We start from the raw sequence: 13,790 nt of genomic DNA, 5'->3' as shown, positions 1-13,790 counted from the left end.
GACCCACACCCACCCCACTACAACCCCCTTTCAGGTAGTTGTAGAGTGACAACGTCTCCCCTCAGCCTCCTCTTCTCCAGACTAAACCACCCGAGTTCCCTCAGCCGCTCCTCAGAGGACTTGTGCTCCAGGCCCCTCACCAACTTGGTTGCCCTTCTCTGGACACGCTCCAGCACCTCCATGTCTTTCCTGCAGTGAGGGGCCCAAAACTGAACACAGGACTCGAGGTGCGGCCTCACCAGTGCCCAGTACAGGGGAACACTCACCTCCCTGCTCCTGCTGGCCACACTATTTCTGATACAGGCCAGGATGCCGTTGGCCTTCTTGGCCACCTGGGCACGCTGCTGGCTCATATTCAGCCGGCTGTCAACCAGCACCCCCAGGTCTTTCTCTGCCGGGCAGCTTTCCAGCCACTCTTCCCCAAGCCTGTAGCACTGCATGGGGTTGTTGTGACCCAAGTGCAGGACCCGGCACTTGGCCTTGTTGAACTTCATGCAATTGGCCTCGGCTCATCAATCCAGCCTGTCCAGACCCCTCTGTAGAGCCTTCCTACCCTCAAGCAGATCGACCCTCCCTCCCAACTTGGTGTCGTCTGCAAACTTGCTGAGGGTGCACTTGATCCCCTCATCCAAACCACTGATAAAGATATTAAACAGAACAGGACCCAACACCAAGCCCTGGGGAACACCACTTGTGACCCGCCGCCAACTGGATTTAACCCCATTCACCACAACCCTCTGGGCTCATCCATCCATCCAGTTTTTTACCCAGCAAAGAGTACACTTGTCCAAGCCATGAGATGCCAGCTTCTCAAGGATTATGCTGTGAGAGACAGTGTCAAAGGCCTTGCTGAAGTCGAGGTAGATAACATCCACAGCCTTTCCCTCGTCCACTAGGCGGGTCACCTGGTCATAGAAGGAGATCAGGTTGGCCAAGCAGGACCTGCCTTTTGTAAACCCATGCTGCCTGGGCCTGATCCCCTTCTTATCCTGGACTTGTGAGTGCTCTCAAGACAAACCGTTCCATAATCTTCCCCGGTACCGAGGTCAGGCTGACAGGCCTGTAGTTCCCCGGATCCTCCCTCTGACCCTTCTTGTAAATGCGAGTCACATTGGCAAGCCTCTAGTCCTCTGGGACCTCCCCTGTTGACCAGGATCGCCGACAGATGATAGAGAGTGGCTTGGCAAGGACCTCTGCCAGTTTAATTGTTTTGAAGTAGAAAACACACTGTACAATAAAGGAATTCTAATTTTTTTTTAAAAAGTAAAATATCTAAGTATGCCTGCTTGTAATACAAAAACTGGAACACTAACTATTCTGAAAAATGCATAGCTCTGTTGAAAAGCAATCATCATTTTCTTCACCAAGAAGTTACATATACCCACAACTCCATAAAAGGAGGGAATCCCAAATTAAGTTGGGGAATTTGGAATCAGGATTTATATGATCAAGAGGACTATAGCAGGCAACAGCAGGTGTGGAAAAAAACCAACAAAACCCCAACATTACACATCAGCCTTGCTTTTTTGTGCTCCTACAAGTCACTTCCTTGCTGCCATTTATTTGTGTTTTCCTTTAAATCTTTAAAAACAACAAAACCCCCACAATCCGATGCCTGTCAAAGTAGCAGAACTGGTTCACCTTAGAAGTGCTAGACCCTGGAAAATAGCTCCATCAGAAATTTCCCTTGGTGTTTCTGATGCTCATGGCAGAAGGTGTAGAGTGGTTGAACCTGCTCCTTTGCTACCTGTGCAGGTTATATTCCTTCCATTCATCTCACTTGGCAAAAAATATTCCAGGGATCATCAGTTGTTAAGCAGTGCTCTTAGTTGCACACGCTGTGGTCTTTACTCTGTTGAGTCAGCAGCCAACATTAATTAGAAAAACCTGTTCTTTTCCCCACTGTGCTCTACCCAAGCGTCAAAAGAAATTGAGACAATGGTGGGGCGAGCAGAGAACTGGGCAGTGGTGGTAGAGGAAACAAAAATTAAATGGAAGGTCTGCATAGCAATGGGTTCATGTACATACTAAAAATACTAAAATGCGTTGGATCCAGCCAAGAATGCTAGCTTCTATTCACTTGTCCTTCTTCTGAAGTTTGTAGAAGTAGTAGTTTCTTTTTCCAATATTCTTCATTCTCCTGCTCTGCTTCCTCATCTATAGATTTTCTTATACATGCTTTTAGTTCCTCGATTCCTTCTCCAGTATATGTAGATATAGGAATTATATCTTTGAATTCAAGTGTGTTTGCAGGAATCATTTCTTCCGGTAGTAAGTGTAAGAAGTCTGAAAAATCATACTGAAAGAGTTAGTTCACTCCCCAAATATTGTATCACTACAAAGCCCATAAAATACCATTAAATTTAGAAAACAAACTTTAATAAATTACAGTAATAAACATAACTGCAATTAATATCTAAGTATTATTTGCCTAATTAATCTTTATAGCTAAAGTCTCAGAAGACAAGCACTAACATAGCAGTTATACCATGCCTGCACTCTTATGAGAAGATTCTATACTCTTCCTTTAAGATGAGTACAAAGAAATCCCAAGCTACAGAATATGGGAGATAGATATTTTTAAAGCCTTCCTGTTTCTTATACTCTCCAGGAAATAGGAGGAAATTCACCCCAATGCAATAGCAAAATTTAAGTAAACCTACATAGGCCTGTATTTTCATGTGTTTTGGCCCAAGTCACATGATAAACTGTATATACATCTGTGTCTGTAAGGGTACCTTCAATGGAGGTTACCATTATCCGAGATACCTAGACTGGAAATTTACTCTCCCTTATCGTAGTTGGGAAGGATCTAGGATCTCTGTATTTTATTAAAATACTTCCCCAGCAGTGAAGCCAGCACTACATATGCATATAAACAGAGCTCTAAATGCAGGAAGTGGTTTTAAAACATATGTTCAAATAATAAATTTAATAGCTGACTTCAGTTTCAAACAACTCCTTGCCAATGCAGAGTTACCCCGATGAAATTTTATTACTACTTTTGTCAAAGCTAATTGTCGAAAGTTAATTTACCTTGAGGATTCTGTAGCTGTTTCATAAGTTCACTCAAGTTATCTTTTGCACAAGGCAAATCCATTTTATTAATGGCAAGAAGTGCAGGCTTTGTTAGAAGTTCCTCTTTGTACAGCTCCAGTTCCTTAAAAGACAAGTAAATTTGCCTTAGTAAGTATTTGTAGTTTAACAAGTGCTACTTCAGTATTACATCTCCTCTCTCATTTGTGTAATTGCTTAAATAGTCTTTAATGCCTAGGCAGCTGTGAGATTTACTCAGGTGCTCAAGGTTGATGTATTAAAGCCGTCTGACAGAAGGAAATAATGTTCAGTGATTTTTTACTCAAACACAGATATTTCAGGTAAACAGACTGGCCAATTCTGAAACAGCCTCCTATAAAAAGAATGACAGTTTTGGTTTTGTTTTTCTGATATCCACAAACACAAAATCAATTTCAGAAAAAGTTCAGATCTATAAAACATACAAGAAAATTCTTTGGAGAGTTTTCTGATTCTTAAGCATTGACTATGGTCAGTATCAGAAATAAAATCACAACCATGAATCAGCTAAAAATAAACAGCAATAGCTGAAATTCAGAAGATTCATCATCTTCAGTTGTACAGCTAGAGAAAGAACAGCTGCTAAACTTGAAATTACATAAAATGTATTAATCAGAAGCAATGCTAAGAGATGGAAACACTGAGTGTCTGCACAGCTGGACCCTGATGTCTCATCTCCTTTAGGCTATGCAGTAAGGGCATCAAGGCAAGGGTTTAACTATACTCATTTCTACTTCCTAAAAGACTACAAGACTGGGGAACTGAAAATGATGTGTCTTTTCACCTTTGCTTGACTGTAAGAAATATCCCATATGCTGCACAGATTACTCCAGGAACAGTTGTGCCCAACATAAAATAAAGCAGTTTCTCCTGGACAGTTAAAAACAAAAGATTTAATCATTTGGAAGAATCCTAAGGTTGTTAACCAGCCTTATAAATCCAGAAGACATACTAACATTTGAAAGTTCTTCATCAAAACTGAGCCTCTTTCTTGGCTTAACGCATAGCTACAACTGTCAATTATGAAGGCGAGAAGTTACCTTTGTTAGAAGCAATATAGTTTCAAAGGCTGTTCTGAACCGAGTCTTAATAGACAGCTGAAACCCAGAAATATCAACCTGAAAAAGTTACACAAAAACAAGCTTTATGGCATTAAATTATGTTACAGGAACAAGGTATTCTCCAGCAACTACTTTGCAGTAAAATGTCCATGTAAGTGCCCTGATTCCTGGCCAAGTAACACCATAGACACTGGAAGCACAAACTGGTTGGTTCTGATACAGTGTTTCTCAAAGGTCTGATTTTTAAACCTCTTTTTTAAGGGGATCTCACAGAAAAAAAGTAAGAAAAAAATAATCACCCCATGCTTTAATTATGCTTGGAACACTTCACTGCTCTAAGTTAATTGGCAAATTTTAATGATAAATTCTATTTAAGGATTTAATTTATCATCAGTCATTTGAGCGTTCCGTTCTGAAAACAGTATTACAGCTATATTTATCATAAATCATACAAATTACAAACAATTTCCTAAATTCCAACTACCCTGCAATTAAGATGTATTTTATTTACTGCACTGCCATTGATTTCAATAAGCTATAAGTGTTATTTAACTTACAACTAAGAGAAGCTGTTTGGTTCTTTCTACATGTTTGAGAAATTTGTGGCCCATCCCTTTGTTTGCATGTGCGCCTTCAATCAGTCCTGGGAGATCAGCTACTGAAATCTAGGAAAACAAAAGTTTCAAACGAAAGATTTCCGATAAGCAAAAATGGTCATTTTAAACACCTATTATCATTTTACATAAACAAAAGAACCCAGTGTCATGGTTTAACTCCAGCCAACAACTACATACCACGCAGCCGCTTGCTCACTCCTCCCCACTCCCAGTGGGATGGGGGAGAGAATCGGAAAAAAAAAAAGAAAAACTAAAACTCATGGGTTGAGATAAGAACAGTTTAATAACTACAGCAAAATAAAATATAATAATAACAACAATAATAAAATATAAATAATAATAGTAATGAAAAGGAATATAACAAAAAAAAAGAAAAAGAGAAATAAACCCCAAGAAAAGACAAGTGATGTACAATGCTATGGCTCACCATAATGCATAAACTATTATGCATTTCCTAAATATTTGAAGCCTTGCTTCAGAATTGTCTGTCTATAGAGACATGAGATACAGATGGATAAACCATAGGCTTGTAAACAGAAACGGGGAGCGAGGAACTGAAACAGGGAGAGAGGAACTAGAGTTAGAACAGAAACATCCGCTTCCTAGTGTGATGTGTTTGGGTGCTGTAGTACCATCATCACCACCTTTTCCCCCAACTTTAGTTCTCTTTCAAAGAATATTTTTTAAGGAGCTCAAAGAAACGCATACTCTCTGAAAACAGCACTTGGTTCAGATATTCTGGTAGAAAATGTAAATGCTTCTGCTAGTTTCCATGATCTGGTACTAAGACCTGATGCCAGATTCATACTCAGATCCTCTACTTTTATGTCTTGTCTTTTCCAAGTAGTAATGACAGATGGCACCAGGTAACTTGTATGTATTTTCTTCTTTATAATGTACTAAGATAAAATAAGCAAATTGTTATGTATTTCCTTAAAAACATTAATGTTCTGTAAGAAAAAAAAAAAGATAATGAGCCAGTCTCCCTTGAGTGATACAGGACAGTCACCTCAATTACTGCTCTTAATTGCTTTCGTTGTTTTGTTTTTAGCAGTTGCAATACTGAGAGATGAAGTACTTCCTCTTACTCACACATGCTCACGGTGATCACAATCACTAGTTCCCTTGGTTTTAGAAAAGAGGTATTTTGTCCATATAGTTCCTATATAGCACCCAACACTGTAGCATAAAAACTATGAACTGCAGAAACAGCAAACAATAAGGGTCATTGGCTATGACATGAAACAGTCTGCAGAAAAGAAAGCCAGGAGTGCAGGTAGTTCTCCTGCTGGAGAAAGATACGCCAGTAAGAGCAAGAGGTCCTGATTTATGGCAGGCAGGTAGTTTTTTTAAAAGGCTATAAACAATCCTGTTATTTGCAGCAGAGTTTTCTAGGATAAGTTACCCTAAACTAGCAGATAAAATGAATAAAAAAAAATTTCCCTTACATGTGTGCATCTCTGCAGGGAACCTGACAAACTAGACATACTTCCTTTAATACGCAGTTTTGTTAAAGGTTGTTAAATGAAGGTTTCAAGCATTGGCTACTGAATCCCCCCAAGATTATTGCTTCTGAAAGTGAGAAGACGAGTTTTCTGTCTTCTCACATCTGAGAGGTATGCTTCTCTGGTTTACTCATCTGAAACCCTTTTATGCATTTGCCTTCTATCTTCGAAGTGATGAGTCTAGTACTGCATGTATCATACACTTAGAAACCAAACAAAAGCACATCAAAGAAGATTCAAGCTTGAGAATCAAAATGTTTGCTCTATCCTTACATGAACTTGGGGTCCAAAATCTGTTAGTAAGAGCCTCATTTAGCATTGGTTTTCCCCCCAGTAGATACTGTAGAAAGGATTCCAGGCACCACACAATCATCTGACAACTTTACCTGAAGAAGCTGGGTGGAATTGGGTTCACAAAAATTAAGGTGGTAGGGCAGTAGCTCTACCAGTTCTCCACAGCTACAGCCTACCACAAAAGGAACTGGACCCAGGTATCCCACCTCTCAGTTAGTGCACTATCCTGGCTGTTCAGGCAATCACTATCGCTTCATACTATGCAAGTTTTTTGTTAAAAAAACCCTCCCAAAACAAACACCACAAAAAACAAACCACAAAAGGAAGTCAGAGCAGCCAACCTAGAAAGCCAAAACAGTAAGTTATGGTAACTGGGTTATATTCACTAAATTCCCTGTCATTTGCTACTGCAGATCTGCAGCTATTGGACAAATTTGCCCCTGTTTAAAATCCATTCTGAAAATGACTCATTCATTCCGAAGCTCTCTGTATAGCTGACTTGCAGCAAATTTGCCTCTTCTACATAAAAATAACAGGTTAGTCTCTGAAATAATGATTTTTTTAAAAGTTCTAAACTTAACAAGAGTATACTAGGACACAGCAATCTCAATTCCACACAGGAGCTCACAACTCCAAGATTATAAAGCAGGATTAGAACCACACAAAGGAGACAAGGAAAATGAGAAGCCATTTATTAAAGTGATTTGCTATCAGCTCAATGACATGTTACTGCATTTGGCTATAAAGCTCTCTTATGACTTTATAAAAATAGTACTTTTCCCACAACTTTCATTAAGTCCATGTAACTGCATTTTATATGTATACATTATAGATACATGTATGAAAAAACCTACAAGTTTCCTTTTTCTTTCTGAAATTATGTTAAGCAATGTAACTAACCATTATATACAACTTTAACGAGCAAGCAGAATGAACTTTCATACCCACCTGCCTATAATCTGCATACATGACCTTTCCTAGTTCAGGCTGTACTGTTGTAACTATGACAAGGGAAAAAAAGAGGAGGGGAAGAAAACAAAACTGTTCTTAACATTTTAAAAAAAATATTAATGTTACAAAACATTAAAATGTTGCAGGACTTTCTCACTTCATATTTAAATGAAACAAATGTTCAGTAGCAGAAAAAAATAAGGCAAATGGGATGTTAAGAATTACTAGAAAAGGAATAAAGAAAAAGCAAAACAAGAGAGAACAAAATTAGACTACTCAAAAAAATAATGGTTCACCAAATATTGACACTGTGTGCAGTTCTGCTCCTGTCATGTCAAAAAGGGAATAGAGGAGCTAGAGAAGTGTCAGACACAAAAAGGATTATCCAGACTATGGAAAAAGGCTGTAGAGAATCAGAAGTGGTGCAAGAAGGTCAGTAGGAATTATCAGTACCTGTGCTCTTGCTTTTTAGTTAAAGCATGATCAGATGGCTAATCCTAATTTACTGACAGAAAACTAATAAAAATGGCATTTTTCAATGGACAGATTCAAACCCAAAATCTTACCCTGTTGCAAGAACAGGTGGTAGCTATTTCCAAAGCATAAAGATGTTTAAGCAAAGGAACTTGATGGTGCATATTTTCTTATACATGGAGCAGCCATGGAGCGTCTCAGATGCAATAAAATGGGCTGAGACTGAAATAAATGTTAAATAGACCTGCATCAACAGGCTGAAGCACTATGAGGGTGTACACGTGAGAAACGGAGGTGGTTAAAGGAACTGCACACTGAAAGAGCAAGTTCTCTCTTTGAAGTATTTCTTACAATTAAAAATCTGTGTGACATATTTAGCAGGCAACATGCTTATCACTTATTCTTTATTATAAACCTGTAAAGCAAGACAGAGAAAAGACTTCTTGCTCTCTTGAAATATTACCGATCTAAAAATAAGAGTATGAACTTACATGCGTAATTTGCAATCTCAGGTTTGGCATGAGAAATCTTGCTTAACAAGGATGATTTTCCTGCATTTGGAAACCTAGAAGGAAAGTCAGGATTTATACAGTGAATAAACACATATGTGATTCCTGTATATTTTATTACTGAATACACTATAACTAGTTTCTGCAGACTCATTTACTCAGACTTTAAAAAAAAAAAAAAGGCAAAAAACCACACCAAAACCCAGATCATTATGATTTTTTTTTAATCAAATAGGAATAATTTTTCTAAATCCAACAATGCTTCCCAAGGATGCAGGCAGGAGAGGTATGTAAATACATGTGTAACAGATTTAAGAGAAATCTTTCAAAGTCACTTGCATAGAAATACAGCATAAGCATACATGTCTACTTGAATTCAGTCTTCACATGCTATAGCTGATTTTGTAAATTACATGTACATTCTAAACACCTGTCATGCAAACACATCTTATCAGTGGGATTTACAGTCTTTTGGTATACAAATCACAGTTAATGAAACATTCTACAATTTAAATAACAATGATATCGATGCTACAGTTTAGCTAATGTAGCAAAGCATATGTAAACTGGACATACCTATATATATATGTGAGGGGAAGAGCGAAAGAGACTTTGCGTATATAGACACACAAATGCACAGTTTGTGTATGGTTTTAAGGCAGTGAAGTTGTATGAGGGATGCTGAAATTAGGACTCATCTGCTTTGTTACCAAGTAAACCAAAAAGAATACCAGTGAAGCCCTAGGAGCTGGCCTGTGCAGACCTGACTGTTGTAATGTTTTCCCTCTAGAAGGGATAGCTAAACCTGAATACTACAACAAAAATGTTCCTTAAGGGATATGGTAGCTTTTACAATAGCTTCCTCACATTTCCATTGAAATGGAAACCTAAGTTAAAACTGAAATTATAACACATGCTTATTTTAAAGGCTAATCTGAGCCATAAAAGACACAATAGCCTTGATTCATGTGAAACTTGAAGCTAATGCTGACATCAGATGATAGACTATAGTCCTTATTCATAGCACCTGTTCCATATGGGAGACCACACCAGACTTGTGTTCCAGTCAAATTCACAAACAGTTATTCAGCATGTTATAGTGTGACAGTGATCGAAGAAAACTGTGCCTACGGGCAACTGAATATTGGTCACAAGATACAAAGGCACGTGTCACACAGAAAACCATATACTCTCCACTTGAATACATGGAGAAACATGACCTGTTAACGGGGACAACTCAAAAGAACATGAGCTAATGAAAACCAAGACTAGTATTACATTAAGGGGCTTTATAAAGGAGTTGTACACAGGGCTTTCTTAAAAAAAGAGAGAGACATAATGACTCTTGTTATAACAGGAAAACTATTGAGGGTAGTTTTAATGCTCTCTGATGTTGAAAGGTGCCTTAAAGACATTCCGGAAAGTTACTCTAGTCATCTCCTCAAGTATTTTGTTTCCACTGAGGTACATTATGCTCTTTGAAGTTTAAATTGCAACCTACACTACACATCACAACCTGTACCCAAACCTGATGGGCCTTTCTCAAGTCTGTATGTTTTTTAGCCGACCTAATAGCAAACCACTTGCAAATCTACTGAAGTAAAAATAACAAACACAAAGAGATCAAAGTACAACCACAAACTATCAGAGGCTGATTCATACTCTCAACCAGAAAATAATATGCTCCTCTAATTAACTGATGATTCTTTTTATCCATTTTAAAGGGAAACAGCTAAAATACAAGCCAAAATGCAAGATTAAAGCAGCACTTGTGTCATAAAACTCCTATAGTTCCACAAACTTTAAGAAGAAAAAAATTCTCTATCGTGTAATTACTGAAGACCACTTGAAAATTATATAACTTTAGATAAATCTGATATTAACAAAACTATTTCTAATAAGTAAAGAAAGAAAAATGTAGGTAAAAATCCATGCTGTCTTCAAGTTTCTATTCTTTAATGGTATATGCCAATTAGACTATTTCCACCTCAAACCCCTCATCATTTTATGTTTCCTATGGTGTTTATTAATAAGGACCATGAGGGGGGGGGGGCAGTAGATGCTGAGTAGACCAACAGTTTCACAATTGTAGTTTGTTGAAAGCTTTCTCCAAATAAAAATAGACTTATCTGCATTGTTATAAAGCAGTGCCATTGAAAAGCACCAGAGCAAAAGAAATGCAAGTCCTGCTGTTCCAGTTTGTAATTCCTTCCTTCCAACACTCCAAGCTGTTTATTTGGGAGAATAGGCTATGTAGCCTTTGAAACTCTCTTTAAAACTACTGCTGAAAGGATCCACTTGTGCCAGTACCATGAAGTCAAAGATGCAATATAGATAGAGTTCTTGGCTCTGTTTTGCACCTCCTACTCACTTCATAAATATTAGCTAACAGTATTTTGATAATCACTGCAATTGCTAAATTCAATTACATCAATATTTATATATTACCCCAATTCATGAAACTCTTCACACACAAAAGCATAACCAATATTTTCCAAATTTTAAAATTAATTTTAATAGGTTTAAACTCTATCTGATTTGCAAACCACAAGTTATTTAAGTGGCAATGCAAATGTACAGGAACGCTCATCCTCCAAACTCTCAGATTTCTTTGAAATCCCATTTGAAATTTACTACTTTGTTTTCTAATGTCAGTTCTCAAACTACAGTACTTACCCAACTAAGCCAACATCTGCTATAAGTTTCAAATCAAGACGAACAATCCGCCTCTGACCTTTGCAAGGCATGAAGTTTGTGGCCAAAGAGCCTCCAAGACCTCCGCGAGCTGCTAGGAGTCTCTCTCCTGCCGCATTAAGCTCTCCTGAAAATAAATTCACTAGTGAAAAGGCACAATCCCCTGCAGTAGTTCAGTTGTGATTTTCCACTTAAATCTATCTTCAATGAAAAGAGAATTTTCTGTACGCTTTCTTTCTTACAAGAGCTGTGCACTCAGGGTCATGGTATTTTTCCTTCTTCAGAAACAAATGAGCACAATCACACCTCAGTATTCTCCTCTGTCATACAGTTAGTTACTTCAAGAAAAGTGCTAAACACAGGCAGGCGAAGTGTGGCCAAAATGGTAGTTCTGAAGCCTCCACTACTTGAATTCAAGAATGCAAGGAAAAATTTGCATTGATAGAGATGGGACTACAGCAAATTCTTCAGACGTTCCGTATTTTTTCATTAAGATGTAGGCTATAATATCTCCCTTAGGGTTACAATGTTAGAATAATTAAAAAAAAAAAAGATGCAACATTTCAATATATAATTCAAGGATACCTTTAGACACTGACATGCCTACCTCATTAACAGTCCTTGCCATACATCCAATTTTGTTAGACATCCAAATCAGAGTCATTTGTGAATTTAGTTTGAACTCTGAACAGTGTGAGAAGAAAAACTCTGAGAAACTGCAAAGGAACCATTGAGAGCTATTCCAAGAGCACTGTATCGAAAGCAATCTTCCTGGTTACTACCAAATACCACTCTTTAAAAAAAAGAGTAAAAAAACAGATAAGTATTTTAGATAACCTGAAATGTTGACACTCAGGAAGGATCTTCATCTTTTAAGTAGTGTCATAATTCAGTAAAGTTATAGGGACACTTACCTGAGTTTATGGACACATAATTTATGTAAAGGTCATTAATGATTCTGTGGAGGATCAGTATGGCTTCCACCCTTTAGCACTTGTTCGCAAGAGCAGTTTTCTTTCTGCTGCATATAGTGATACAAACTGACTACTGCTCAATTCTGGAAAGGGTCCCTGCTTTTCCAACATTTTCTGCAGTGTATTTTTTGTCAACTCTTTGTCCCAGCAAAGGAAAACACACACATATTTTGGGAGACATGTAACCTCAAAACATCCTAGTGTTAGAAGTCTGCTAGATGCTATCAAGAAATACGACAGTATCTACTATGTACATTAAAGCAAAAGGTCTTACCAATCTGCTTGCCATCATCACAAAGAACTGAAATTCCCACGGGCACGGGCACTTCACAATCTTTTCCTTTTTCACCTTTTAGTGCTTTAACACTGGGAGAAATTAAACCAGGCTTAGTAACTTAACCTGACATTTAGCTTTCTGGAAAAGATGTATACAACAACTTTCACTGAACAGATTCATACCTGCTGTTGGCTCCTGTTCCAGCTAGAAATCGCTTCTGGGGATATCTGTCCCTTATGGTCTTTAAGGTAGTTCTTTCCTGGGCGACGAACCAGACATCACCACCTCGCCCTCCTTCCCCACCTAGACGAGGATAACCCATTCCACCAGTTCCTCCTCTCACATAGAGCCGTAAATCATCGATGAAGTTGCCGTACTAATAAACCAACAAGTTTCACATCAGTATTACATTCTGTTTGTATTTCATTTTGTAGTCGTCAGAAACAACGTGGCTAAAACTGCTTGAACTTCTACCTGATGGCAACAACGAGCGTTCAGAGAACAGACACGTAACCCTCCGAGATACTTTTCTACCATGAGAAACGTTTGACGTCTCCTCCGCGGCACGCCCGCCCGGCCTGCAGAACCCCGGGCAGAGGGACGGGACGGGGCGAGGCTCTGCCCGAGGCTCTGCCCCTGCCCCTGCCCCTGCGCCGGGCCCCGGCGCCCACAGAAACAGGCCCGCCACGGCCGCGGTGCCTCGCCGCGCACCCCGCCCGGCCCTGCCGCTCTGTCCCGGCACGTACAGGCCTCCTGCCTGGAGGCCGCTTCGCTGCGACGCTGCCTGGGGAGTGCAGGCAGCGAAGCGCGGGGGCCCCGGCGGGCCGCGGGTCAGCCCGGGGAAAGGCAGCGCAGCGCCGCGCCGGCCCGGCCCGGCCCGGGGCCGGGAGCGGGGCCGCGGCTCTTCGCCAGCCCTTCCCGCCGGCCGAGCCCTGCCGGCCGCGGGGCTGCCCGCACGCAGGGCCCGTCCCCACCGCTCCCCGGGCCGGCCGTACTGACCTTCCGCAGCACCGCCCCTCCGCACCGCACCATGGTGGTGGCAGCAGCCGCCACTGCCGCCCGGGCCCGGCCTGCGGCGGCGGCGGTGGAAGGGGCGGGAGCAGCGGGCCCCGAAGCGCAGGGTGGGCGGGCCCGGGCCCCAGGGGCCTGTGTGGCGAGGAGAGGGCGAGAGGGCGGGCGGGGCCGGTGCCCAGCCTCCGGGCGTCTGGCTGCCGGCCGGGGGGGGGCGCGGAGGGAAGCGAGCAAACCCCCCAACTCCCCGCCTTGCCGGCGGCCGCTATCGCGGGCGAGGCGGGCCGCTGCCCCGCGCAGGTGCGCAGGCGCCGGCCTTCCCGCCCTCGGCCGCGCGGGGCTGCGGCG

The 13,790-nt window shown here is 40.7% G+C and overlaps 1 protein-coding gene across 2 annotated transcripts; it reads right to left on the bottom strand.

The window, feature by feature from the left end:
* Window positions 1-1,235: 1,235 nt before the first annotated feature.
* Window positions 1,236-13,727, bottom strand: GTPBP10 (GTP binding protein 10). Of its 2 annotated transcripts, none has more exons than XM_075049011.1 (10): window positions 13,431-13,727; window positions 12,614-12,807; window positions 12,429-12,520; window positions 11,163-11,307; window positions 8,469-8,542; window positions 7,501-7,553; window positions 4,694-4,801; window positions 4,116-4,193; window positions 3,037-3,160; window positions 1,236-2,286 (listed from the first exon to the last, which is right to left on the bottom strand). In XM_075049011.1, exons 1-10 carry the CDS (start codon window positions 13,461-13,463, stop codon window positions 2,066-2,068), a joined length of 1,122 nt encoding a protein of 373 aa, XP_074905112.1. In that variant the 5' UTR covers window positions 13,464-13,727; the 3' UTR covers window positions 1,236-2,065. The 2 variants fall into 2 exon arrangements, with proteins under 2 accessions (XP_074905112.1, XP_074905103.1); XM_075049002.1 differs by lacking the exon at window positions 13,431-13,727 and adding an exon at window positions 12,906-13,394.
* Between the last annotated feature and the right edge of the window lie 63 nt (window positions 13,728-13,790).

Source organism: Buteo buteo, chromosome 2, assembly GCF_964188355.1.
Source record: "Buteo buteo chromosome 2, bButBut1.hap1.1, whole genome shotgun sequence".
NCBI classification, from domain to species: Eukaryota; Metazoa; Chordata; class Aves; order Accipitriformes; family Accipitridae; genus Buteo; species Buteo buteo.
This window is presented reverse-complemented; position numbering and strand designations above follow the sequence as displayed.